The following is a 26533-nucleotide window of genomic DNA, read 5'->3' on the forward strand; positions in this document are numbered from 1 at the left end:
TTAAGGCACAATCAGATGTGTACATGAGGTAGGCTCCCTCCCTGGCTTTCCACTACTGTTCCCTGTGCCTGGACTGCACTCTTTTCTTACCACCATCTTTCAGAATCTCTGGTTTCCTCTAAGCTCAGCTCAACTGCCACCTCCTACAGGGAGATTTTCCTGATGCCACCTGTTACCAATCCTTCCTCCCAAAACAGAAATTGTCTTCCATTAACTTTGTAGATACTCTATATATCACTTTAGGTACATGTGTTGTTTCTTCTCCTCCTCCAATATATATAAGCTCATTGAGGGTGGGAAATGTTTCGTTTTTGTCTGTGTATCCATCCCCAGCCCTAGGGCAGAGAATAGTACACAGTAGGTGCTTAATAAATGCTCGCTTCTTCTCCTATTTGAGCCTGTTTCTTTCTCTATAAAACAAGGGGAATGGAGCAGATGATCCCCAAGTCCCCTTCTGGCTCTAAAACCTAGGAAAGCAATGGGATAGACGTCACTGACATCTGCGGGCAGCACGTTTTCTGACAACCTGCTTCTTGGGTTTGTAAATCCTGGTTTCATCGCAGCTGAGGTTATGACTACTTTTCTTATGGCAGGCAATATGCACCAATTTGAGATTATCGGAGGTAAAAAGCAGGCTATAGAAATATTCCCAGTCTACTTCTTTCCCGTCTTGCTCAGCAACAGCTTCAGCCAGGGTGGGCACAATGGTGCGTTTTTTTTCTATTCTGCAAGAAAAGATGAGTTAGTTATTGGCTCTCAGAAAGTGGGCAATTTCCTCCTCAAGCCAAAAGAACATCCAAATGACAGGCTTTTTACTTGCTCATTTGAGGACCAGCCAACACATTAAACCTAAATTCATTTTTAGCAGGTTTTTCCTTTAAAACATAGCTCAAGTACTATTTCCTTCCTTTCCTGGCTCCTCCCTCCCCTGGCTCTCCAATTTCTAGCGCTCTCCTTCCATAATCCCCAGAGATGAATTTGTATTTTTGTTTGTTCCACATCAAGAAGAATATTGGGCAAGTTACTAAAAAATTATTTTGTAGAGCTAGAAAAAATATTTACAAAAGGTCAAGAATATCAAGGGATTCAATGAAAAGAGAGAAGGTGACTTAACAATACCAGAACTCAAACTGTATTGCAAAGTAATAATCATCAAAACAATCTGGTACTGGCTAAGAAATAAAGTGGTAGATCAGTGGAATGGATTTGGTACACAATACACAGTAGTAAATGACCAGAATAATCTAGTTTGAAAAGTCAAAGGATCCAAGCTTTTGGGACAAGAAATCACTATTTGACAAAAATTGCTGGGAAAACTGGAAAGCATGAGGTATAGATCAACATCTCACACAACATACTGAGAAAAGGTCAAAATGGGTACATAATCTAAACAATCTAGACATAAAGGGTGATAACATAAGCAAATTGGGGGGGCATGGGATAGCCTGTCAGATTTAAGGATAAAGGAAGCATTTGTGACCAAACAAGAGAGAGAATATTATGAGGTATAAATGATGAGATTTGATTATATCAAATTTTAAAAGTTTTGCACAAACAAAATCAATGCAGCCAAGGTTAGAAGAAAAGCAGGAAACTGGAGGAAAAATTTTACAGCAAGTTTCTCTGGTAAAGGCCTCACTTCTCAAACATATAAGGAACTGAGACAAATTTACAAGAACATGAGTCATATCCCAATTGATAAATGGTCAAAGGACATGAAGGCAATTTTCAAAAGAAGAAATCATGGCCATCCATAGTCATGTAAAAAAACGCTCTAAATCACTATTGTTTAGAGAAATGCAAATTAAAACATCTCTTGAGGTACTACCTCACCCCTATCAGATTGGCTATTATGACAGAAAAGCAAAATGATAAGTGTTGAAGGGGATGTGGAAAAACAGAGACACTATTGCACTACTGATAGAGTTTGATTTGCTGCCATAACCAATCACTATAAATTAAGTGTCTTGATAAGTTACCAGACATTCTTAATAAGGTTATTAACAGAAGCCCAGTAAAGTAAGTACATAGGTGCCAAACATTCAGCCCAGGGTGTGGCCCCAACCAGATTAAAATTCAATTGGAAAATATTTGGCAAAATTAATAAAAATACAATAGAATATAGATGATATTAATATGTAGTTTTCAAAGCTGATAGTGGCCTGTAGGGATCCTTAGGTATGGTTGAGTGATCCCTGTTTCTATTTGAGTTTGACACCACTGGCACAGAGAATAAAGAGCTGGCCTTAAAAGAGCCAGATTGACATGAGTTCAAATCCTACCTCTGACACATGGGGACTATTTGACCTTGCACAAGTCACTTCACTTTTATCTTCCAGGCAACTCTCTAGGATAGCAAGGTATTAGTAGGGGAAGCTCCCTCACGAAGGAGTTCCCAGTATCAATGAAATCACACATCAGGTCCTATCCCTATTAACAGCAGACATGCTGCTCCCTTGGTTGAGTCACTTGGCTCTGGATACATGAATGGTGCTGAAGATTCCTAGTTTTACTTACTTGTGATCTAGGTTCCATGTGCTGAAGAGAATTCGACTTTCCCGATTGCTATAGGGGTTGATGGAGTGTTTAGACAAACAAGCATCCAAATCGAAAGGACCCTAAAACAGCAGAAAGGGAGACAAGTAGATTTAAACTCCAGTGAATTCACTGCCCTTCTATCAAAGGGCAAATTTCTGTAAAACAAATTTCTGTAAAAAATGAATTCTATTATCCCACTGAATTTTATGCCAAAATGGGCAATAGCTTCCCATGGAAGGGGGAAATAAGCTCACAATAAAATAAGCTGCAAAGCTAGACATCACCTCCTAACCAAGAGGAGATGGGCTTCTCCTACCTGGAGGTAGAAGAGATCTATTTTTGGACATGGCCAATATGTGTGCATTTCTTTTGCTTGATTGGGCATATTTGTTACAAGGGTTTGGTTTGGTTTTTCCTTTTTCATTTTCCAAATGCAAACGGAGAATATAAATGCTTATTAATTGAAAAAACTATTTTTGAGACCAAAAGAAAAAAAGAAAACACCAGCAGCCTCTCTACACACAGTGATGGTTTTAGTCCCTAATTAGTAGTTGGTTCTAGAAGTATTTTCCTGATGCCAGAATTCCCTCCTCCATAGCCTTGTACCACTAACCCCCTAGACCACAGAAACTCCAATTCTACCTAGAGAATTCCCTGATTTTGCTCAGAAGCCATAGACTTTTTCTAGAAACATAGTAAGTGCCTCATAAATACTCTTGGGATAACAAATTTATTATCTGGGCAGGTACAAAGTCTGTAAGACTGGGCTGAAATATGACATATTAGTAAGTGCCAATGTAAAATAAAGCAAGCTCCTTGACAGCAAGGAATGTTCTGATTTTGTCTTTAAAGCCTTAGCCTGGCTCCTGGCATAAAGTAAGCATTTAACGCACACTTGTGGAAGGAAGGAAGGAAAGGAGGGAAGGGGGGAAGGAAGGAATTCTCCAGCCAGAAAGGTTCTTACATTCTGTGCTTCAGATTAGACAAAATAAGTTCTCTACCTTTCTAATTTAATCAGTCACTAAGCATCTATTAAAGCACCTACTATGATTCTAGCTGTAGAAGTGAACTATATGTTATGCTTGTTACATTCTAAATGTGTTTTCAAAATTGTTTGTGGGTCTCGCCCCTTAGCACAGTGCCTGGCACATAATAAGAAATTAATAAATGTTATACAGCCACATCATGACTAGTTTAAATAATGAATCCCTTCAAGTGGCCAAATGTGGTTGAATTTACACTGAAGTTTTAACTGTGGAAAATGTAACTGGTTCAAACTCAATGGAAATAGACAGTGAGAATGCGAAGTACCAAAATACTGCAGCTACTTCAAGGGATATATCGTTCACACTAATTGGTGTGTGTGTGTGTGTTTGTCTATGTCTGTCTCTCTCCCCCTTCCCTCTCCCCCTCCCTCCCTCCCTCCCTCTCTCTCTCTCTCTCTCTCTCTCTCCATCTATCTACCCATTTACCTATTTCTCCATCTATCTCTCTCTCCATCCATTCATCTGTCTCTCTCTCTCTATCCTCTCTCATTAAATTGGCAGGCCCTGATGGGCAGGGATAATGTCATTTTCGTCATTCTTTATGTCCCTAGAGCCTAGCATAGTGCCATAGCACAGAATCAGCATTTAATAGATTCTTTTTGACCAAGGTTCCATCTTCATATCCTTAGCACCTCAAAGAATATCTTTGTTTCACATGGTCACAGAAGGGCAGAGATAGAAGGGACCTCAGAGGTCATCTAATCCAGCACTTCTTAATACGGGGTTGCGACCCACAGTTTCAGAAGTGCTGAAAGGGTCTCGAGTGAAAAAAGTTTGTTTAAGAAGCCCTCAATTCTAATCCAACCCCTCATTATATGGAATTAGAGAATGAAGTTAAAAGAGGGAGGAGATTTAGCCAACATCCCCCAGCTAGTTAGTGGCAAAGCCAGGGCTAGAATCCCACTGCGCCCCTGCTGTGTGCACTGAGCACCATGTGCCTTGAAGATCTTTCAAACCAAAGCTCAATAACCACTTGTCAGAGATGTTATAGCGATTCCTTTCACATATGGCTTAGATTAGCTGGCTACTGAGGTCCCTTCCCATTCTCAGGCTCTGTGATGCTGTGACTGTTCTAGCAAACACAGAGAAGACAAAGGAAGTACAAAGAAGTTGTTTCTGGCCCAGAGTAGATATATAGCGCTTTTTATGCAGGGCACATCTCTTCGAAGGATGAGATGGCAATGAGGAAAGAGTAGAAGGCAAAGTTAAAATGCATCCTCCTCCTCCTTTTGGTTCCCATGCTTTTGGGTATGTCTTCTTCCTCCTCCTGGACTGCCCTCCCTTGCTCCTTGGCTCATCTAAATTCATTAAGACCCAGCTCAAGACAAAGCCTTCTCTGATTTCCCCAAAATCTTTCCTTTTCTGAATTTCTACATCCTTGATCATCAGAATTATAAAGCAGTGCTTTGTACTAGACTCCAGACTTGGGAGGTCACCAAAAGGGGGAACTCCTGGTATACACACTCCCTCCTCAGATGCACATATGAAACTCTTCTTAATACCTTAGCTTTGTACAGAAGGCTAGGGAGTAGGGAGTCTTGAGTTCATTGACAGAGCAGATTCTCAGGTGAGGGCACTGCCTCTGCCAATGTATGTCGACACCTTCTTTACAACTTACAACTTCAGAGACTGACCTAGGAGCAATGAGAGGTTAGGCGATATGGCCAGTCACTCAGCCAGTAAGTGTCAAAGGTGCGACTTAGGTCTTTCTGAATTCAAGGCTCGCTCTTCTGGCAGGCTGCCTTCCTAGTGAACACTTGATACAGAGTTGTTGAACTGTAGGAAAGACGTCTTTAAGGTCAGAGCTGTTTACAATCAGCTACACAAACAAAAAGGAAGATGATGAGAAAAACTGCAGTCTCCCCAAAGATACTGTTGCAGCAGGAAGTCTTTTAATGTCCCTTCCCTTGCTTGGACACTGACTGAAGACTGAGCAACACGCCACCTGCTGCTCAAACCACTTAGCAACTATAGGAAGGCCACAGCTTCAGGAGGTGGCTTGTGCTGGAAATTCAATTTGCAATTTATAAATGGCAAAAAGTGCCACTTGAATTGCTATTCACACCCCAGCAGGGACAAGGCATTAGCAAAAGCCCCAGGACCTCATCACCACCATGCCAGATGAAATCTGCCAGACCTACTGCAGAAGAAAAATGGAAGAGGCTAAGGAAGTGCATGATTTGCATATGAATCACTCCCCCCTCCACCTAAACCCAAGCAACCTGGTTTCAAGGTCCTGACATAGATATATAATAACATATAACATATACACAGGGCAGCTAGGCGGAATAGCAGATAGAGTGCTGAGCATAGGGTCAAGAAGACTTGAGTTCAAATCTGGTCTCAAACACTGGCTGTGTGGCCCTGGGCAAGTCACTTAACCCTGTTTGCCTCAGTTTCCTCATCTATAAAATGAGATGGAGAAGGAAATGGAAAAACCGCTTCAGTATCTCTGACAAGAAAACCCCAAATGGGGTCACAAAGAGTTAGACATGACTAAAACAACCAAACAACAACATAACATATATAATAATAAGCAGAAGACATATAATATATAATCATTTTAGGATTATTAACATAAACTCTGACCCACATGGAAAAGAACGCTAGTACGTAGTACTATTTCTGATCCTACCACCTACTTGGGATTTTGCTGACACTCAAAATCCAAGCCCAGGATTGAACCCCTGAACTACATTTCAGTCACCCTATTTGGGGTTTTCTAGGCAAAGATACCAAAATAGTTTTCCATTTCCTTCTTCAGCTCATTTGACAGATGAGGAAACTGCGGCAAACAGGGTGAAGTGACTTGCCCCAGGGTCTATGGCTGGATTTGAACTTAGGAAGATGAGTCTTCCTGATTCCAAGCTCAGTGTTCTACGGTGCCACTAGATGCCCCCAGAACAACATAAATGATTTCTACTATCATGCAGTAACCATAAGGCAAAGAAGCAGCTTTCTTTCATAGAATCTCAGAGTCACAAAGGACCTCAGTGCCCAGCTAGTCCGATCCATAATGGAATAAGAATCCGCTTTATCACCTCTCCAACAAGTGTTCTTCTTACTCAAATGAGACACTCCACTTCCCATTTCCACACACTGGCTGTTCTCAATGCCTGAAATTCACTCCATCCTCCCCTCTGTGTGCTAGAATCCCTCAAATGCTCCCTTCCACATGAAGCTGTTCCTAGTTCTCCTTTCCCCTGCTAGTGCCTTACCACCACCACCCCCAAAAATTATCTATCTCATATATACCTTGAGTTTGTTTACCCTATTGGATATTAAGTTTCTTAAGGGAAGGAACAGTTTCTTTTGCCTTTGTATTGATGGATACCCTACTCAGTGTTTTCAACAATCTGACTAGCAGCTGCTGTGGGGGTGAAAAACCAACACAAGCCCAACAACAAGAACGCTGCCAGCATAGGTTCTTTTGATCTGCTTTACTAAGGAAAGCAACGTTAAGGGGTTAACAATTTTACTTTAATCCAGCATATAGACATCATTCACTTAGTTCAGGAGAAAAAGCAAGCACCCTGAACTTCAGAGCAAGTACAAACAAATTACAAACATCGACAGACAGCCCTTGTCTGATTCAAATCCCAAACCAGAGTTTAACAAAGTCCCAACATCCGGTTTACAAGCTGGAGGGCTCTTAGCTACAGCTGCCCGGAGTCTCCGCATCATTGAGATACCAAGAGTGAGAGCCCTAAGAAAATGGCTCTGTCTTCCCTTTTTTATACTGTTTCAGACATTAGCAACTAACACCCATACTTCTTGCTGATGTGAACTGTTGCTGTCCTCTCCTCGTACAGTCATGTTTTGGTCTGTTTTTTAATTCCTTGGTGGGCCTTGACATTTCTCTTTATTGAACTGAGTGCCCTTAGATTTGGCCCACTGTTCTAACCTGTCGAGATAACTTTGGGATGCCAAAGGCATCATCTGATGTAATAATTAAGCCTCCTAGCTTTGTGCCTCATTGATAAACAAGCATCTCTTATCTCCATCCCAGTAACTGATAAAAATATTGAACAGGCAGTAGCTATGTTTTGCCGAGATGTTGGTTTGTTTTATTTCCTCTTTCTTTTTTATTCTTCCTTACAAAGGCTCACTGTCTGAACAGGGCCGGGGAGCTGGAGAGATCTGGAGATGAAGCTGATATATACCATGCAAACAAAACATATCAATGAATTTTTTAAACCACATTGAACAGAACAGGGCCAAGGACAGATCCCTGGAGCATTCCATGGAAAGAGGTAGGATAAAGAAAACTAGAATCGGAATCAGAGGAACTGAGTTCTGGGCTTCAGTGTCATCTGTAAAACGAGAGAGTTGGATCTGATAACCTCTAAGGTCTCTCCTACCTCAAAATCTATCATCCTGGATACTTCCTCTCCAGGTCCATTAATCATTCTGTTACAAGATACTGGATTGGGTCTACACTGGCTATGCCACCCAGTTGTTGTTAATCTCCCCTTTCTTACTTCTTAAAGAACCAAGTCATAGCAAGCTCTTTGTTTTTCCCCCTTCCATGCAAACTCCTCTGTCTGGTATTTAAAATTCCTAACAATCAGACCTTTATTTAATACCAATTGTCCCTTTCTTTAGGAAACTCACCAGTTCAGGCCCACAGATGATTGGATGACCACTTGTTGGGGGTGTTGTAGGAAGGAATCTCACAGGTGCAGACTGGACTAGATGGCCTCTGAGATCCCTTCTATCTCTGAGATTCTGAGATTCTAATCAGAAAAGGGTAGGATGCAAAAACCTTCTTTTAACTAAAAAGCTAGGAGCTTCCATATACCTCCCAATTTGGTTCCCTACAACCCCAGATCAGAACTTGGCAGCCCTTCAGGATAAGAGCAGAGTGAGATCCTGAGGGCTAGTCCCATAGGTAACAGCTGCTCACTCTTGAGTGAAAGCCCCACCACTCACTTGACAAGAGAACCAGCCTTCTGCTGTACAAAGACGCTCTCTCCCTTTGTCTCTCCTATCAAAGTAGCTGCCATTATAGCGCACCGATTTCAGTTTCTCACACATTTGGCCGATGATGTTCAGATATTCTGCTCGAGGCTGGGGATCGAGGGTGGAGGCATGCGCATTCACCTATAAGAAGACATGAAGCCCAGAGAATCAATCATACAAGATGTGATACAGATCCTTTGCTTCTATCTGATGCATGGTGCAATGGAATACATTTTTCGGGTGGACCTGCTAAAGTGTCCTGGCTTTCAACTAATCACTAAACAAATTAGCCATAAGGTAAGAGGTGCCTGGGGCATAGGAATAAAGAGCTGGCTTCATCATTTGGAGAGCTGGTTTCAAGTCCTACCTATGACACATGGTGGCCATGTGACCCTGATCAAGTTGGCCCAGGCAGCTCTCTAAGCCTATAAAGCTGCACAGAAGGTACATTGGTATAAGAGATTTCTTCACTGGGAATTTCTGACATCAATGAAATGCCAGATCCAATCCAGTTTTTTTTTTTCAAATGCCAAGCTGAAGTTTCAAAGACACAACATAATCACCAATTAGGTAAATAGATACAAAATAAATTCACAGAGATTTGGCATGGGGCATTAACCATGGGAGGTAGAGAGATAATCAGGAAAAACTTCTCTAAGGAGGTTGCATATAAACTGAACCTAGACAGGACTAGCAGGTACAAGAGGTATCAGTGAGGCAGAAGTATAATCTGAGTACGGAGGCTGGAAATGTAATGTCATTTATTGTATAGTCGTTTCAGTCCCGTCTGACTCTTCATGACCCCATTTGGAGTTTTCTTGGTAAAGATGCTGGAGTGATTTGCCATTTCCTTCTCCAGCTCATTTGACAGGTGAGGAAACTGAGGCAAACAGAGGTAAGTGACTTGCCCAGGGTCACACAGCTAGTAAGTGTCTGAGGCTGGATCTGAACTGAGGAAGATGAGTCTTCCTGACTCCAGGCCCAGAGCTCTATGCACTATGGCGCCACCTAGCCACCCTAAATGTCATTTATTAGAAAAAGTAATAGGCCAATTTGGCTGAAGCACAAAGTGTAGGAGGAAGAGAAACAGCCTAGAAAGAAAGGCAAAAAAGGAGTTTTAAATGCCAAACAGGAGAGTTCTGTTTTATCCTAGAGGCAGCAGGGGGCTTCTGTAGCTTGCTGAACAGTGGGGTGACTTGGTCAGATCCATTTTTTGGGAGTAGTTTGGAGGCTGAATTGGAGAGGGGAGAGAATGGATGTAGAGAGACCCATATGGAGGCTCTTCCAAGAGTCTAGGCCAGAGGCGATGATGAATCAGGATGTTTGTGGTAGAAGTGAGACGGGGACAAATGCAAGGGACAAGATGACATAGAATCAACAAGCCTATGCTTTCAAAAATAAAAATGAGACCAAAGCCCAGGACCTCCACTTGCATCTTTATTTACTGGAGCATCTATCCAGGCTTACTGGCAGGCTCTGTCTCAATGGGAGCATCACACTGCTTTTCTATTAGGCTAAGTTCAAGCAGGGCACGTACATATCATCAACCTGAGAGCCCCGTGAAAATTCGTGTTTTCACTCAGAGATGCTTTGATTGGTCTTGACCCAGAGGAAAGGGTTGACATGCCTGCCGCTGTGCTATGCACTTGTGTTGTCCCAGGAAGCGGATTCTTCAGTGCTACAGAAGAACGCAGATGTTATGTTCAGCCAGGGCAGAATGGGTGGGAAGAGGCGGGAAGAGAAAAAACGGAGATTCCAGCCCCTTGGAAACAATAGCACCAGCTGTCATCTTGCATGTCGGGAAAAGCAGAGCCCCGGTAACATTCTTCCCCCAGTGAAAACGATGCAAAATCTGTTCAGATACTTAATAAGGACTGGGCCCAAGGAATCCTTCCATGACAACTCCAGGAAAATGTACCCACTACTTTGCCCTCACTTTTTTTAAAGTCTGAAATTCTAGAGCAGGTGTGATCTTAGCTATGAGTTAAGTGGGGTAAGTGGGACATGTCATAAGACCTTTCTCATCTCCCAAGATCTCAGTTTCCTCATCTGTAAAATGAGAGGGTTGGACTAAATGACCTCTCAGGTCTCTCCCAGTTTATAATCCATGATCTTATGATCATACTTTTAGTAGCAAAGTACAAGATCTCAAGAGGGGCAGCTAGGTGGCAAAGTGGATAGGGTACCAGCCCTGGAGTCAGGAGGACCTGGGTTTAAATCTGGTCTCAGATACTTACTAGCTTTGTGGCCCTGGACAAGTCACTTAACCCTGATTACCCTTTCCTCCCCCCCACCCCACCCCCCTGCATATACACACACAAAAAAAGATCTCATGAATAATAATAATAAATAATAATACTTAGCATCTATGTAGAATTTTAAGATTTATAAGGCACTCAGTTCATCCTCACAACAGTCCTAGGAGGTGGGTGCCTGTTACTAACCCCATTTTACAGATGGGGAAACTGAGGCACAGAGAGGTTAAATGATTTGCCAGGGTCACACACAGCTATTAAGTATCTGAGGCAGACTCATTTCTAAAATATACAGGGAACTGGGCCAAATATATAGGAATACAAGCCATTCCCCAATTGAGAAATGGTCAAAGGATATGAACAGGCAGTTTTCAGAGGAAGAAATTAAAGCTATCTGTAGGCATATGAAAAAATGCTCTGGATCACTACTGATTAGAGAAATGCAAATCAAAACAACTCTTAGATACCACATCTCTCCTGTCAGATTGGCTAAAATAACAAATCAGGAAAATGATAAATGCTGGAAAGGATGTGGGGAAATTGGAACACTGTTACATTGCTGGTGGAGTTGTGAGCTGATCCAGCCATTTTGGAGAGCAGTTTGGAACTATGCCCAAAAGGCTATAGATATGTTCATACCCTTTGACCCAGCAATACCACTTCTAGGGCTGTATCCCAAAGAAATCACACAAGCGGGAAAAGGACCCATGTGTACAAGGATATTTATAGCAGCTCTTTTTGTGGTAGCCAAGAATTGGAAATCAAAGGGATGCCCATCAATTGGGGAATGGCTGAACAAGCTGTGGTATATGAAGGTGATGGAATACTATTGTGCCATAAGAAATGGTGATGATGCAGACTTCGTAACAACCTGGAAAAACCTACACGACATAATGCTGAGTGAGCGGAGCAGAGCCAGGAGAACGTTGTGCACAGCCACAGATATATGGATCCTGTGAGGACCAACCCTGACATACTGCGCTCTTCTCAGCAACCTAAGGGGCAAGGACAACTACAGGGGACTCAAGATGGAGAATGCTGTCTCCATCCAGAGAAAGAACTGTGAAGTTTGAATACAGATCGAGGCGCACTACATGCTCGCCTTTTTTGCTTCTCTCTTGTTTTTGTTTTTGGGTTGTTTTTTTTTTTTGGTTCTGTTTCTTCTTTCTCATGATTCATTCCATTGGTCAAAATTCTTCTCCACAACTTGACTAGTGCATAAATTAATTCAATGCAAAGTTATACATGACAGTTATATGAGATTCCATGCCGTCTTGGGGAGGGAGGGGGGAGGGAGGGGAGAAAATCTGGAACTCAAAACTATGTAGAACCGTATGTGGTAAACTAAAAATAAATAAAGAAACTAAAATAAAAAAAAAAAGTATCTGAGGCAGAGGCTGAACTCAGGTCTTCCAGAGTCCGTTTCCAACTCTCTACCCACTAAACCACCTAAGCTGCCTCAGAAATAAGAGAAAAATAGATCTCTACAACTAAATGATTCTACGGAAATCTTCTGGGTTCAAATCCCAGCTCTGGCACTTAGCTGGCAGAGTCATCTGTGTGACTTTGGGCAAATCATTTCACCTGCTGTGCCTGTTTACTTATCTATAAAAGGAAGAGGTTGTACTAGATGTCTGGTGACCCTTTTAGCTCCAAGTCCATGATGCTATGAGTCTTTTATTCGTAAGTGAGCTCTCAAATCTAACCATTTATAGCTATAGAATTAAGTGGAACCTTAGAAGTCTAAATCTCTTATATTACACATGAGAAAACTGAGGCAGAGAGAGGTAAACTGACTTGCCCAGGGTCACACAGACAGTAGGATTTGAGGCAGGATTTTAATTTGGGTCTTCCTGATTCCCCAATCCAGCACTCCCTCCACTGATACATAGGATCATAGATGGCATAGCTTCAAGATGGAATCTAGTTCAACTCTCCCATTTTACAGATGAGGAAACGGAGGCCCAGGATGTTAAGTGATTTATCTGAGGCCAAGGAAGCAAGATTTGATCCCAGGTCTTCTGACTCAGGAGACAGCATTCCTACCACTCCTACCATACTGAGATTCTGAAATAACAAGAGGGCAAGCTCTCTTTCTCATCATCTTCAAAGCAACTGCAGAAGAGTTGGCTGAGCACCTGGCCAAAGCAGGGCCCAGGACCATGGGAAGCAATCCCACAGGAGTCTCCTGGATTTGGATCCTTCCCATAGGGTCCATTCTCACAACACAGTGGGGATCTGGCCAGCCAACAGACCTGGCTTGGAACAGACACTCACCTCTTTCAGATAACCCCGTATGCGGCTCTCACAGCTGTACCTCAAATAGCTAGACTTACTCTTGAACCGAGACTCCAATCCTGGAAGGAAAGAGAGGATACCAACATGGAACACACCAACAGGTCAGAAAAGGCTTTCCTAATGGCCTAACAGCATCCTACCGTGGATTCAGATTGCATGGACCTGTTCTCTTGACCAAAATGTTTATCCTCATGGGCTTTTCTTAGCCAAGACTTCTATGGCCCCATCCTGACAAACGGCCTGAATTTTGAGAAATAAGATTATATGATCATAACTTTAGATCTAGAAAGGACCTTACAGGCCATATAGTTCAACCCCTTTATTTTTCAGATGAGGAAACTGAGGCCCTGAGGGAGCACCAGGCCTGAAATCAGGAAGACCTGAGTTTAAATTCGGCCTCAGACACTCACTAACTGTGTGACCCTGGGCAAGTCACTTAAGCTCAGTCTCAGTTTCCCTATCTGTAAAATGAGGAAAATAACAGCACCTACCTCCCAGGGTTGTTGTCAGGATCAAATTAGATATTATTTGTAAAGTGCTTAGCATGGTACCTGACACATAGTAAGATATGTGTGTGTGTATACACACACACACACACACACACACACACACACACACACACACAGGGTGTCCACAAAATCCGTGTACAATTTAAAATAGTTGCAACTTGTAAATTGCACACAGACTTTGTGGACACCCTGTACATGTGTATGTATGATAACAATATAAATATATTATTATTATCATTATTATTATTATTATTATTAGACACGAGGTGGTAACAGAGACAAGATTTGAACCGAGGTCCTCTGGCTCAAAAGTGAGTACCACAATGATGCAGAATCCCTTATAGTTAGCTTAGTAGCAGAGAATGCAGTTCTTAAAATAACATCATAATAGGTCTCTGGTCCATTAGCACACACAAAGATACCACCATCTACAAAAACTTTCAGCTCTTGGGAAGCAAGAGAATTAGGTCCTCCACCTGCAAGTTCAGATATTTAGGTCTATACATTCATTTTCCCAGTAAGAGCATGATTCAGGTGATACATACACACTTATACAGGCAGCATAGCACAGTGGAAAGAATACTGAGTTTGGAGTTAGGAAGATCTGGGTTCGAATCCTTCCCCTTACATCTACTAGCTGTGTGACTATGGCCAAGTCGCTTGATTTCCCTGAACCTGTTTGCTCATATGTACAATGAAGAAGGTTGGATTAAAGTATCTCAAAGGTCCCTTTCAGATTTAAATCAATGATCCTATCACCCCTTTAAGTGACACCCTAGGACTAATCTGAGAAATAAACAAGCATGGCAATCTGCATTGGTAAGGAAGTTCCCCACGCTGATGAAACATGAAATCCGAGATCCCATCATATATTTTGATCACGGGTCTGGAGATGGAAAGAACTTTAAAGGCTAAATAGTACCACTCCCTCATTTTACAGATGAGCAAAGCAACCCTCAGAAAAGTTAAATGACTTGTCCAAAGTCACCCAGGTAGGAAATAGCCATCAGGAGATTTGAACCTTCTGATTCCAGATCAATTGCTCCACAGTTCCACATTGCCTCTTAACTTCATGCTTTTACACAAGCCCTTATATTTGAAAAACAACCAGGGTGAAGAGTAGGACTTCTATAAAGTCCCCAAGTAATCCAACAAGCTCAGTTGTTGTGAACATTCTGTCCATGGTTCTCAGCCCAATTTGAAAGGACAGGAGCCTAAACGAGCCCCAGAGAACTGTGCTCGTTGGATCTGACCTGAGAGGGTGTCAAGTCCAATCCCCTCCTTTTACAGATGGGGGAACTGAGAAAGATAAATCGATTTGTCCAAAGTCACACAGCTAGTAAGCAGCCCAGCCAAGATCTGAAACTGGGCCTCTAACTCCAAATCCAGCAACCTTTTCTTGCTTACACTGGTCTCTCCTTGGTCCAGTTTGCTTGGATAACTGAGACAGGACTCAACTTCCTGGCTCAGGGGAGCACCTTCCACCCCCAAATCACGACAGTTAATAAAGCAGCTCTCTGAGGGAGCAATAACGCAGAACATGCCTTCAAACCACGGCCCATCCTCCTCTCGGGTTTCTGCCTGGATGTTTTCATTAATGTTGTGAAGAAAGTCCGCAAGAAGCTTCTGCCTTGAGGGAGCCTGCTCATCAGAGAGCAGTTTCTGAGCTGCTTGAATGATGTCCGCCTGCGGCTGGTAGAATATGGTGAGAAAGCGATGGATGTCACTGATATCTGCCCCAAGAAGGAAAAACAAACAGCATGCACAGTGCACTTTAGAAGGTTACTCATTCCAGACTTCACCATGAAGGCCACAGTGGGATCCAAAAAGGCTTTTAGGACTTTCAGGACTTCAGTAATTCAAGACATCAGAGCTGTCATTTCAGAACCCCCGATTCCCATAGTAACTTAGCTCACATTTAGGGAAGAGGAAAGTAATTTTCTTCATTATATTCTTATCCTGAAATTAAGTACAGTTTCTCATCCACCCAACTGAGCTACTTTGAAAGGCACAATATGGAAAAAGCTAACTCTGGTACATGACAGGAACCATTAGCTTTTATTGCTGCTTTCATGAGATGCTGTACTTTCTTCACATCCTCCATCCCAAAGTTCTTCAAGTGTTTGTTTTACAAATAATTAAGCCTCCCAAACTACTGAGAGGTAGGAATTCTTAGTCCCATTTAATGCAAATGGTGCATTCTCACTTCTACTGTAGCCACTGTTTCATGGGGAAGTGGGTTTTGTCCTGAGAATGAGCAGAAGCCAGTCTTGGCTGTCAGGATCTTTCTGTATATAGGTGGAAGGAAGCAAGTCTTGCCTTCAAGGTGCCTCCTCACCTAGATGAAGCCAACAGCCTATTAACTGGTCTCTGAATCTGCTAAACAAAACCAAGAACAGACCACACCAGAATGAACTGAGCCAGGGTGAAGAATGTGAAAATAGAAGCGTGATGCAATAATAAATAAAAATCATACCAAAAGGCAGGTCCAAGGACCAGTCCTAGGGCCAGAGAATAAGTGATGAATTATGCCATCCTCCACTCAATAAAGAGGTAGGGGAAAGGATGTGGTTCTCTGATGTGGTCATGCTACTAGTAGGTCATGGGGTCACAGAATTAGAGCTGAACTGGCCTTCATCTGATAGATGAAGAAACTGAGGCCCAAGGAATTTAAGAGACTTGTCCAAGGTCACACAGGTAGTAAAAACAAAGGTAAGATTTGAACCCAGGTTCTCTGGCTTCTGAACCAAGGTTCCTTCTACTGCACCATGACAGTTTGATTCAACTATTTCCATTGTTAAAAATGTTTTGTTTGGCCTTGGTTTTCGAAGAGGACCATTAAAAGTGATGATTTGGTGGCAGGAAGGCCTATCAAGAAATGCCTTGAGGTAAAAACAAAAGACATCAGTAAAACTTAAAATAGAATTAGAACAAAAAAAACCCCTAGAACATTAGAAATAAAAAAGGAATGCATTATATAAGACTATGCAACACAAGTTCCCAGCAGGCAGGGGCACATGCTGGGTCCATGGCTCTGAACACATTTGTGGATGAAATCACAGAATAACAACATGGGGCAGCTAGGTGGCACAGTGGATAGTGCACCAAGCCAGGACTCAGGAAGACCTGGGTGCAAATCTGGCCTCAGATACTTCCCAGCTGTGTGACCCTGGGCAAATCACTTCACCCCGTTGGCCTCAATTTCCTCTTCTGTAAAATGAGTTGGAGAAGGAAATGGCAAACCACTTCAGTATCTTTGCCAAGAAAACCCCAGATGAGGTCACAAAGAGTGGGACACAACTGAAAAACAACTTGACAACAAAGCATTTACATAACATTTTAAGGTTTGCGAAGCACTTGACAAATGCGACCTCATTTATCTTCACAATAACCCTAGGAGGTAGCTGCTATTACTGTCCCCATTTTAGAGATGAAATTAGAAGGGACCACAAGGGTTCCATACACCCTGCTTCTGGACATGACTGGCTTCACTGATACAATACCAAGGGTTCTATCCTCCTTACAGAGCTTTGCAGAAGGGAGGCTTCATCCCAGCCTCCCAACTCCTGTCATCTTCCTTAGGTCTCATCAAAATCTCTCCTGTTTTAATATGATTCAACAGGCATTTCAGTAAGTAACTACTCAGCGTCACGCGCTGCACTAGGTAGTCAGGGGGTTAACAAGTATTTAAGTGACGGTGATGTATGCCAGGTACTGTGCTAAGGAGGAAGGGATAGAGAAACAGCAATGAAAAACAGTCCCTGCCCTCAGACAGCTTCTAATTCTACAACCCCAGGTTAAATCTGTTTTCATCTGTGGAGATGGGCGATTGTCTCCAGGATCATGGTCATGTGCAAAGAGCTCTGGGCTGAGAGTCAAGACAATGCGGTTCTTGAGAGACACGAGTGCAAATTCTCATGCTCTGTGACTAATTCACCTATAAAATGAGGTGGTTGGACGATACGGGATCTAAACATCCCTTCGGGTTCTAAACCCACGGTCCTCGGTAATGCAATTCAACAAGCGTCAAAATAAGGCGATGCACCGTGCGGGGCATACAAAGAAAATACATGGAAAAAGTCCTTTCCCTCATGGAGATTATATCTTTTTGACGTATATAATCCCTTCTTTTGATATATTTTGTTGTTGTTCAGTTGTTTCAGTCATGTCCAACCCTTCATGACCCCATTTGGGGTTTTCCTGGCAAAGATACGGGAGTGGTTTGCCTTTTCCTTCTCCAGTTCAATTGACAGATGAGGAAACCGAGGCAAATAGTTAAGTGACTTGTTCAGGGCCATACAGCTAGCAAGTGTCTGAGGCTGAGTTTGAATTCAGGAAGATGAGCCCTCCTAACTCCGGGGTGGGGGGGGGGGGGTACTCAATCCACTGCTCCACCTAGATGCATATGTGGGTATACGTATTATATGTGTGTGTATGTATATATATAAATATATATGTATATGTACATGTGTATATGTATGTATATATACTTATATTCACATATAAATATATATACTTATATTTATACACTTATATTTATATGTGTGTGTATGTATATGTATGCACATATATAAAATTCCTCCTCTTCGTCCCAGTTTCCTCCTCTATAAAATCACTAGATGGTCTCTAAGGTTGGGGTTGGACTACATCAGTAGTTCTTAGCCTGGGGTCCTTGAATGTTTTATTTTCAATATTTTGATAGCAGTATTTCAACATAATTGGTTTCCCTTGTATCTGATGTATTTTATTTTATGCATTGAAGAATATTATTCTGAAAAGGAGTCTATAGGTTTCCGCAGGCTGCCAAAGATTTCCAACCCTAGACTAGATGGTCTTAAAGGTGCTTCCTGGTTCTCAAGCTCCCCTGACCCTGGTCTTGACTCTGAATCTGTGTAACCTGGGATACACTGATAAATTAAATGGGCATTTTATTAAGTGCCTATTATGTACCAGGCACACTATGCTAGGTGCTGAGGTTAGAACCACCAAAAAAAAGAGACAATCTCTGCCCTCAAGGCTTCTTTATCTCTCACTGGAGGATAATAATGCCTGCTCTTCATACCTCACAGGGTCCTTGTGAGGGTTAAATGAGACAAGGTGGAATTGAGAAAGAACCTACAGCCCTTTGAGGCAGTTAAGTGGCACCATAGTGCATAGAGTGCTGGGTCTTGAGTCGGGAAAGCTCGAGTTCAAATCTAGCTCTGTGACCTTGAGCAAATCATTTAACCACTGTTTGCCTCAGTTTCTTTAACTGTAAAATGGGGATTATAACAGCACCTACCTCCCAGGGTATGCACTTAGCACAAAGTCTGGCACACAGTAGGTGCTATGCAAAAGCTAGCTATAATTGGTTGGTTGGATGGGTGTTGTCCTTTGTTCTCGAAGAGGACCAAGATGATGACACTATGCTACAGACAAGTTTCAGTGTGCCCAACTGTGGCTGATCAGACCAATATGAGCTCAGAATGCTCATGGTAGAGCATTGGGCACAAATAGTCCATGTGAATATTTGGGGTGGATTCTCTAAATTTGCACATCCTGCTTTTCCTTTGAGCTGTTTCAATTCTGCTTTGCTCATAGAGCACAGCACCTTCTCTGACGTGGGCACACCATACTGAGCAGTCCTGTGCCAGTGTCTCTTATTTCACACAGTCAATTCCAAAGTTCTCAAGAGAGACCTTGAAAGTGTCCTTGTGTATCTTCTTCTGACAATAAAAGCATCATTCATCCTAGACCACCGAAATGGATCTGATGTCTCTCTTTGGCCTTCCCTTGTTCAGCACAAATCAACCCAAGTCGTTTTGCCTTTCCTTGAGAGTCTTAATACCCATACCCTCTCATCTCTTTCACAGCTCTCTTGTGGAACTATTTTTTTTTAAACTTAGTACTTAGTAATTGTTAAGGGTAACAACAATTCTGCCAAAGAAAGAAGAACAAAAGCCTCGATGGAAACAAAAGGGCCTTCCCAAGATAGACATCTCTGCAGCTCCTGACAGCTTTTACCCATGACAAGGACCAAGGAGGGGCCAGACCAGTGTCCCAGCGCTCTGCTGCCCTCATGGCGTGACATCACAGTCATTCCATTGTCTGGCAGCCTGCTCTAGAAGAGCGAGCAGAAGCCCAGAAGCGGGGCTCACATCCTGCCCCTCAAGCTGGCTGACACTATGACACTTAACAAACGATGCCTCCTGTGAGATGCAGACACCTGTGAGGTATTTTACAGTTCCTTTCTTGACCCGCCCCCTCCCCTTCTCTCTCCTCCTGCTCCTCTTCTAGTAAAGAAGTCCTCCCACACCCCAAGGAGCAAATAGTTCTCTTCCTGATGGAGACCATGGTCCAGAGGACCCAGTGCTGGGTTTGGATTCAGAAGATACAATATCACTGATTTAGAACCATAAAGGACCTGAGGTCATTGAGTCCAACTATTTTATTTTATAGAAGAAAAAACTGAAGTCTGGAGAATGGTTCACTCAAGTGGTTAGAGTGAGACTCAGGATTTGAATTCAGGTCCTTTCCACTGGGATGAAGTCCCGGTTCTGTCATTTACTGTGTAACCTGTCAACCTCTCTAAGCCTCAGTGTTCTCACTTCTAAAATGAGGGTGTCAGATGAGATGTCCCCTACAGCCCCTTCTACCAACAGGTCCTGCTCTATAATCCAATTATTTTTAGGATACATCAGTAAAAGCGTCATTAAACATAACTCTCCTTTACGCAAAGGGCTACACAACTGAAATTCAAGAGAAGAAAAATGGCATTGTCTTTCAAAGGAAAGTACTCATTAACAATGGTCGGACGGGAAGCAGAAAAACGTATTGGTCCTTTAATAGGGATAGTAGCTAGCAATTCATAGAGCCATCAATTTAGACCTAAAAGGCACCTGAAAGGCCATTTAGTTCAGCTCCCTCATTTTATGGATGAAGAAACAGACTTAGGGGTGAAGTGCCTTTCCCAAGCCACAGAAAGTGGAAGGGCTAGGATTCGAACCCAAGTGCTCAAACGATGAATCTTGCACTCTCTCCATCATACCCAGCTCCCTCAATTATATGACAGTTTAGGATTTACAGAACATATATCCATTATTTCATTTGTAACCCATCGGGCTTGGAATCAGGAAGATTCATGTCTTCATGAGTTCAAATCTGGCCTCAGACACTTACGAGCTGTGTGATCCTGGACAAGTCACTTAACCCTGTTTACCTGTTTCCTCACTATTAAAAAAAAGATGAGATGGAGAAGGAAATGGCAAACCACTCCAGTTAGTATCTTTGCCAAAAAAAAAACCCAAAAAAAGAGGTCACAAAGGGTCAGACACAACTGAAATGACTTAACAACAAAAGAGTAAGGGCAGATTGTTATCCCTCTTTCATAGGTGAGGAACCAGGCCTCGAAAGGTTAAGTTCCTTGCCCAGGATCACACTGAAGGTGCTGGAAATAAGATTCAAAGGCAAGCCCCTTCTCCCTCCAGGGCCAACATTCTATCCCTATACCAACTGCTTCTGCTGTGGGGTTATGATTATTGGTGGTTGGTCTTTGATCCCTGCCATGATAGATAGATAATAGATGAACAGATAAATGGATATATGAATGGATAGATAGATAGGTGAGAGAGGGATAGATAGATAGGTGAATGGATAGATGGATAATAGATAAATGGACATATATTTGGATGAATGGATAGAGATAGATGGATTGCTAGATAGGCAGATGGAAAAGAGAGAAAGGATATATAGATTAGATTAGAGAAATCTGATCATAGGTAAATATAAAATCTGATGCTTTGCCAAAATAAGTATTTAATATTTATTTTGTAAAATTTATATATTCTAATCATTATCACACAGCCTATTAGAGATCCAGGAGCCAGATGATGGCTCCTTTAAATTTAAAAAAAATTCATCTGCAAAATTTATGAATTGCATATTTTATGACTTCCTTGGAGACAAAAAAAGTGATCACTGCAAAAGTAAAAACGCTGCAGGGAAATATCCTACTGATTCCACGTTTTTAAAAATCTTATCTTGGGACTTAGCAGAAATACCAATTAAGTAAATGTTACTTTAAATTTTTTTTTGTTTTATTTTGTTTTGTGTCATCTGTGAAATTGAACTAGTATGGTGTTAATATGTGGAGGAGGAGGAGCCCTATTCTGAATCTACTACTTTAGTTATTATACTAAAGGATGACTACCCCAGTCATCTACAGAAAGATAGAGAGATGGATGGATGGATGGATGGATGAGTGGAAAGACAGATTCTGTTGTTCAATCATGTCCAACTCTTTGTGACCCCAGTTGGTGTTTTCTTGGGAAAGATACTTGGAGTGGTTTGCCATTTCCTTCTCTAGATCATTTTACACATGAGGAAATTGAGGCAAACAGGGTGAAGTGACTTGCCCAGGGACACACAGCTAGTAAGTGCCTGAGGTCACATTTTAATTCAGGTCTTCCTGACTCCAAGTCCAGCACTCTATCCGCTTCACCACATAGTTGCCCATAGAGAGATAGATAGATGATCCCTTCTTTTGATAAATTTTGTTGTTTTTCAGATAGACAGATAGATAGATGGAAAGACAAGGAAGGAAGGATAGATAGAAAGGAAGGAAGAAAGGAAGGAAAGAAGGAAGGAAAGAAAGAAAGAAGGAAGGAAGAGAGAGAGAGAAAGGAAGGAAGGAAGGAAACAAGGAAGGAAGGAAGGAAACAAGGAAGTAAGGAGGAAAGAAGGAAGGAAGAGAGAAAGGAAGGAAGAAACAAACAAACAAACAAAAAGAATTGGCCAAATGAGAAATGAGGCACAAAAATTCACTGAAGAAAAGAACTCCTTAAAAAGTAGAATTGAGCAACTGAAAGCTAATGACTCTATGAAACATCAAGAAACAATGCAACAAAACCAAAAGAATAAAAAAAATAGAAGACAATGTGCAATATCACTGGAAAAACAACTCACCTGGAAAATAGATCCAGGAGAGACAATTTTAAAATTATTGGATTACCTGAAAGCCATGATCGAAAAAAAGAGCCCAAATATCATCTTTTAAGAAATTATCAAGGAAAACTGCCCTGATATTCTAGAACCAGAGGGTAAAACAGAAAATGAAAGAATCCACTGATCACCTCCTAAAAGAGATCCCAAAATGAAAACTCCCAGGAATATTATAGCCAAATTCCAGAGCTTCTAGGTCAAGGAAATGATAGGAAGGAAGGAAGGAGGGAAGGAAGGAAGGAAGATGGCATTTATTACCCACTTACTATGTGCCAAGCACTGTTCTTTGGACCCATAATGTTCATAAAGGCACAGATACAAGGAAGTGCTGAATGAAGATTAGCATTATGTCTGAGTTCCAGCATGGGATGCAACTTGAGAGTAACAAAGTATCCAGTCCATCTCCTCTTTGAAAAGATTCTTAAAGTAATGGGCATGCCAGATATAGTTCTTAGGACCCCGGAATATAGGTAAAACCTGTTCTGATACAAGGTTACTAAGAGTAATACAGAGCTTGTCTTGCCTGAAAGTGACTTCCTCCCACATCTGACTACAACCTGGGAGTCCCCACTGCATGACTGTCCCAAGTCTTCTCTATTTCAGTGACACCCAGCAATCCGTTCAGACTACTACTTACAGCCCTGCCAGGCCTGCCCAGGGGTCAGAAGCATGAGTTCGGTGTTGTTGGGGAGGCTCTGGAAGTAGCCTTCGGTGAGCTCAGTGCCATCTTCATACAAACACAGGCGGCAGCCAGAAATAGGAAGCTGTTGGTGAGGTAAGAAGGGAGAGGTGTGAGAAAAACAAAAGCAGTTTTATTTACTTAGTTTCCTAGGGTATAATCCTACCCAAAAGCAAAGGGGAAGTATGGTGGGAATTGAAGTTTCTATCTTCAATAATCACGTAGAAATGAGCAAAGGAAAGTAAAATGCTTTAAAAAACAAAGCAAAATACTCAGAGAGGGGCAATTCAGTCAGGTTTGACATTCCACTTCACAGATGAGGTAACTGAGGCTCCAAGAAGAGTTGTGTGACTTGCTCAAGGTCACACAGCTACCTCTAGAATTTCACCCAGCCAAGGGGCTAGATAGATCATAGGCTCCCAGAACTAGACCTGGCATGGCAATTTCAGAGGTCATTTAGTCCAACCCTGTCATTTTACTTTACATTCAACTGAGGCACAAGGTTAGGTGACTTAGGATCATGACTCTAGAGCTGGGGACCTCAGAGATCATTTAGTTCAGCCCCATCATATGAGGAAAGTGGAGTGACTTGCCCAAAGTGTATCTCTGTCTCTGTCTCCCTCTGTGTCTCTCTGTCACACACACACACACACACACACACACACACACACACACACACACGCAGAGATTTAAACTCCGGGCAGCTCCCACCTTGTGCCTGGAATGTTCTCCTGCTCTAATCTGTCTCTTGGAATTCCCAAGTCCCTTCAAGGCTGAGCTCAAGCCCCCAACTGTGAGTAGCCCTTGAAATATTTTGTATTCAGTTTGCATGTATTTTGTGTTTTCTTCTCTGTGTCGATGTTGATCCCCTCCCCCAAGAGAACATAAGCTCCCTGAGGGCAGGGTCTGTTTAATATTGGTCTTTGAATCTCTAGGGCCTAGCATAATATGTTTATTGAATTGAAGTTCCTTCCTCCTTAAAATGAGAGAGGATTGGACTACATCAAAGGCATCAAACACGGAGAGACCAATGTGGGAAAGTACAAGCTGAACCTGATTAAAATGTAATTGGAAATCATTTAACAAAGTAAATAAAAATGCAATAGAACCCAGATAATGTTAAGATGTGTGAAGTGCATAGAGCACCGGGTCTGAAGTCAGGAAAACTTGAGTTCAAATCTAGCCTAAGACACTTACTAGCTGTGTGTCCCTGGGCAAGTCACTTAACTGTTTGCCTCAGTTTCCTCACCTGTAAAATGAGCTGGAGAAGGAAATGGCAAACCACTAAGAAAACCCCAAACAGGATCAAAGAGTTGAGACATGACTGACCAACAACAACAAATGTTAAAATATGGTTTTCTAAGTCAATATGCTGCCCCTGTGGATCCTTATATACAGTTTAGTGGCCCAGTTTCTATCTGAGTATGATACCACAAAGAATAGACTAACTCCAAAGACCCTTCTAGCTCTAAATCATGTGTTTGAGATTAAAAAAAAAAAGCATCTTATACCCCCTCAGGGCTTCAGCCCCACTGATCAAGGGAGGGAAATAAATCATTCACTAGGCACTGCTGAAGCTAGCCTGTAAGTTGCCAGGAAAGCCAAAGTTCAAATCCTACCTCAGGCACTTACTAGCCAAGTGACCCTGGATAAGTCACTTAATATTTCTGTGCCTCAGTTTCCTCCTCTGTAAAATATGAGTAATAATAGCTCCTAGCACACAGGTTTGTCGTGGGCATTTGTAAAGCACTATATTATATAAATGACTCTTAGCTATTATGAATTGCATCTATCTCCCACGGTAGTTGTTGCATGGAAGAGAGGGCTGGCGAAGTCAGGACTGCCTTAATTCGAATCCTCTTTCAGGTACTTCACCCAAATATCTCTGCTTCTGTTTCCTCCTCTGTTAAGATGGCTGGTTGTGAGGATCAAATGATACGTGCTAAGCACTTTGCAAACCTAAACGTTTATAAATGCTAGCTGTTATTATCTATCAGTGTATTAAAACTCGAAGTTCTAAAGCTGGAGAGGACCCCAAAGGCCACCGAGGAAACTGAGAATTGTGGCAGCATAACTAGCATTTATTTACCTAGAGCACTTTATTGTGTGTTCCCCAGGGCTTTACATACTCATGTGAGTCTCGTGACAGCTCACTCTGAGGCTGGCGCTATTACAAAGGAGGAAACTGGGAAACAGTTTAAGGGACTCTCCTGGGGTCACATGGTGTCAGAGGCAAAATTTGAACTCAGGTCTTGCACCAGCTAATTAGCTATAAGGAGTAGTTCAGGCAAATGCTAAATGATTCCACTGGAGTCCAGCCTCGAGGGATTGGGCTAGCCAGCCCGGGTATGCTCTAAGCAGGCATGAAAGGGGACTGTTGTACCATCTGCGACCCCCAGGATGGGCATGTCCCGTCTCCTGAAACCGGACACAAGATCTGCCCCTCTCGGGGGCCTGCCAGCGCTGCGGATTCCCGCGGACCCCAAGGAGGTCTGCAGCGGGTCTGGGCTGCTCAGAGCGGGGCCGATCGTGATCTTCCGGGGTGCAAAACAGCGCCGAAGCTCCCGGGATGCGCCAACGAAGAGCCACCTCCCTCCTCCCCCCGCCTTAACCCCCGGCCCCCGGAATGGCAGCTGCGATTCCCATCTGCCTGCGAGCTGTAGCTCCCGCCTCCTCCCCAAACCCAGGACCGCCCCGTCGGGGGGCAGTGGGGGGGGGGGGGGGTCAGAGGTTGGTGCAGCGGGAGAGGCCGCGGAAGCAAAGAAGGGGGTGCCCCCCGAGCTCCCCGAGGCCGGAGGGAGCGGGAGGAAGGAGAAAGAGACGGAAAAGGGGGCGCAGCTGGAGGACCTGGAATTTCTGACATCCTTTCAGCAACACTTCCTGGCAGTTCTTTCCCGCCACCCCGTATTTGTCCTGGCTGTGGAGCGCCCGCAGCTTGAAGGTCCGGGGCCTCTTGGACATTGCAGACCTCTGCAGAAACACCTTTCTCGTGGCCGAGCCGGAGGATTGCTCGACTGAGCCGTCCAGACCCAGGTACGCTTCCCAGCCAGCCCGCCAGCTGGGTTCGGGGCTTGTGCCGCCACGGAACAAAATAGCTAAAAGCAAGTCACCTTGCCCTCCGGGGAGAAACTACATTACCCAGAAGACTCTGCGGCTTGCCCCCTCTGCGCAGCTGCACAGAGGGCCCGGCGTGGCGAGAGGAGAGGAAGGAAACTACATTCCCCAGAAGGCGCCGGAGAGTTTCGTCGCCTCTGCGCAGGTGCGCGG

The 26533-nt window shown here is 42.9% G+C and overlaps 2 protein-coding genes across 3 annotated transcripts in view; one reads left to right on the forward strand and one right to left on the reverse strand.

Annotated features, from left to right (window-relative positions):
- Positions 1-490: 490 nt before the first annotated feature.
- DFFB (DNA fragmentation factor subunit beta) lies at positions 491-26227 on the reverse strand. 2 transcript variants are annotated; one of them, XM_036742654.1, is made up of 9 exons: positions 26114-26227; positions 23221-23351; positions 20636-20639; positions 17056-17077; positions 15153-15380; positions 13079-13158; positions 8517-8687; positions 2518-2618; positions 491-725 (listed from the first exon to the last, which is right to left on the reverse strand). In XM_036742654.1, exons 1-9 carry the CDS (start codon positions 26225-26227, stop codon positions 491-493), a joined length of 1086 nt encoding a protein of 361 aa, XP_036598549.1. The 2 variants fall into 2 exon arrangements, with proteins under 2 accessions (XP_036598549.1, XP_036598550.1); XM_036742655.1 differs by lacking the exons at positions 17056-17077; positions 20636-20639 and having other exon boundaries at positions 15153-15341; positions 23225-23351.
- CEP104 (centrosomal protein 104) overlaps positions 25969-26533 on the forward strand; it is a 44560-nt gene continuing 43995 nt past the window's right edge. The window contains exon 1 of the mRNA XM_036742651.1: positions 25969-26525. The gene's annotated coding sequence lies outside the window, so the exon portion shown is untranslated. The remainder of the gene's footprint in view (positions 26526-26533) is intronic.

This window comes from Trichosurus vulpecula, chromosome 2 (genome assembly GCF_011100635.1).
Source record: "Trichosurus vulpecula isolate mTriVul1 chromosome 2, mTriVul1.pri, whole genome shotgun sequence".
Lineage (NCBI taxonomy): Eukaryota > Metazoa > Chordata > Mammalia > Diprotodontia > Phalangeridae > Trichosurus > Trichosurus vulpecula.

Bases quoted from the DNA above. Each gene is read 5' to 3' on its own strand.
- DFFB (XM_036742654.1), bottom strand. From the start codon at position 26,227: ATGTCCAAGAGGCCCCGGACCTTCAAGCTGCGGGCGCTCCACAGCCAG. The intron at 23,352-26,113 runs GTCCTCCAGCTG...CCTCACCAACAG, and splicing joins AAGGATGTCAGAAATTCCAG to CTTCCTATTTCTGGCTGCCG. The intron at 15,381-17,055 runs GTCCCTTCTAAT...AACCTTCTAAAG, and splicing joins GGGTGTATGGAACCCTTGTG to TGCACTGTGCATGCTGTTTG.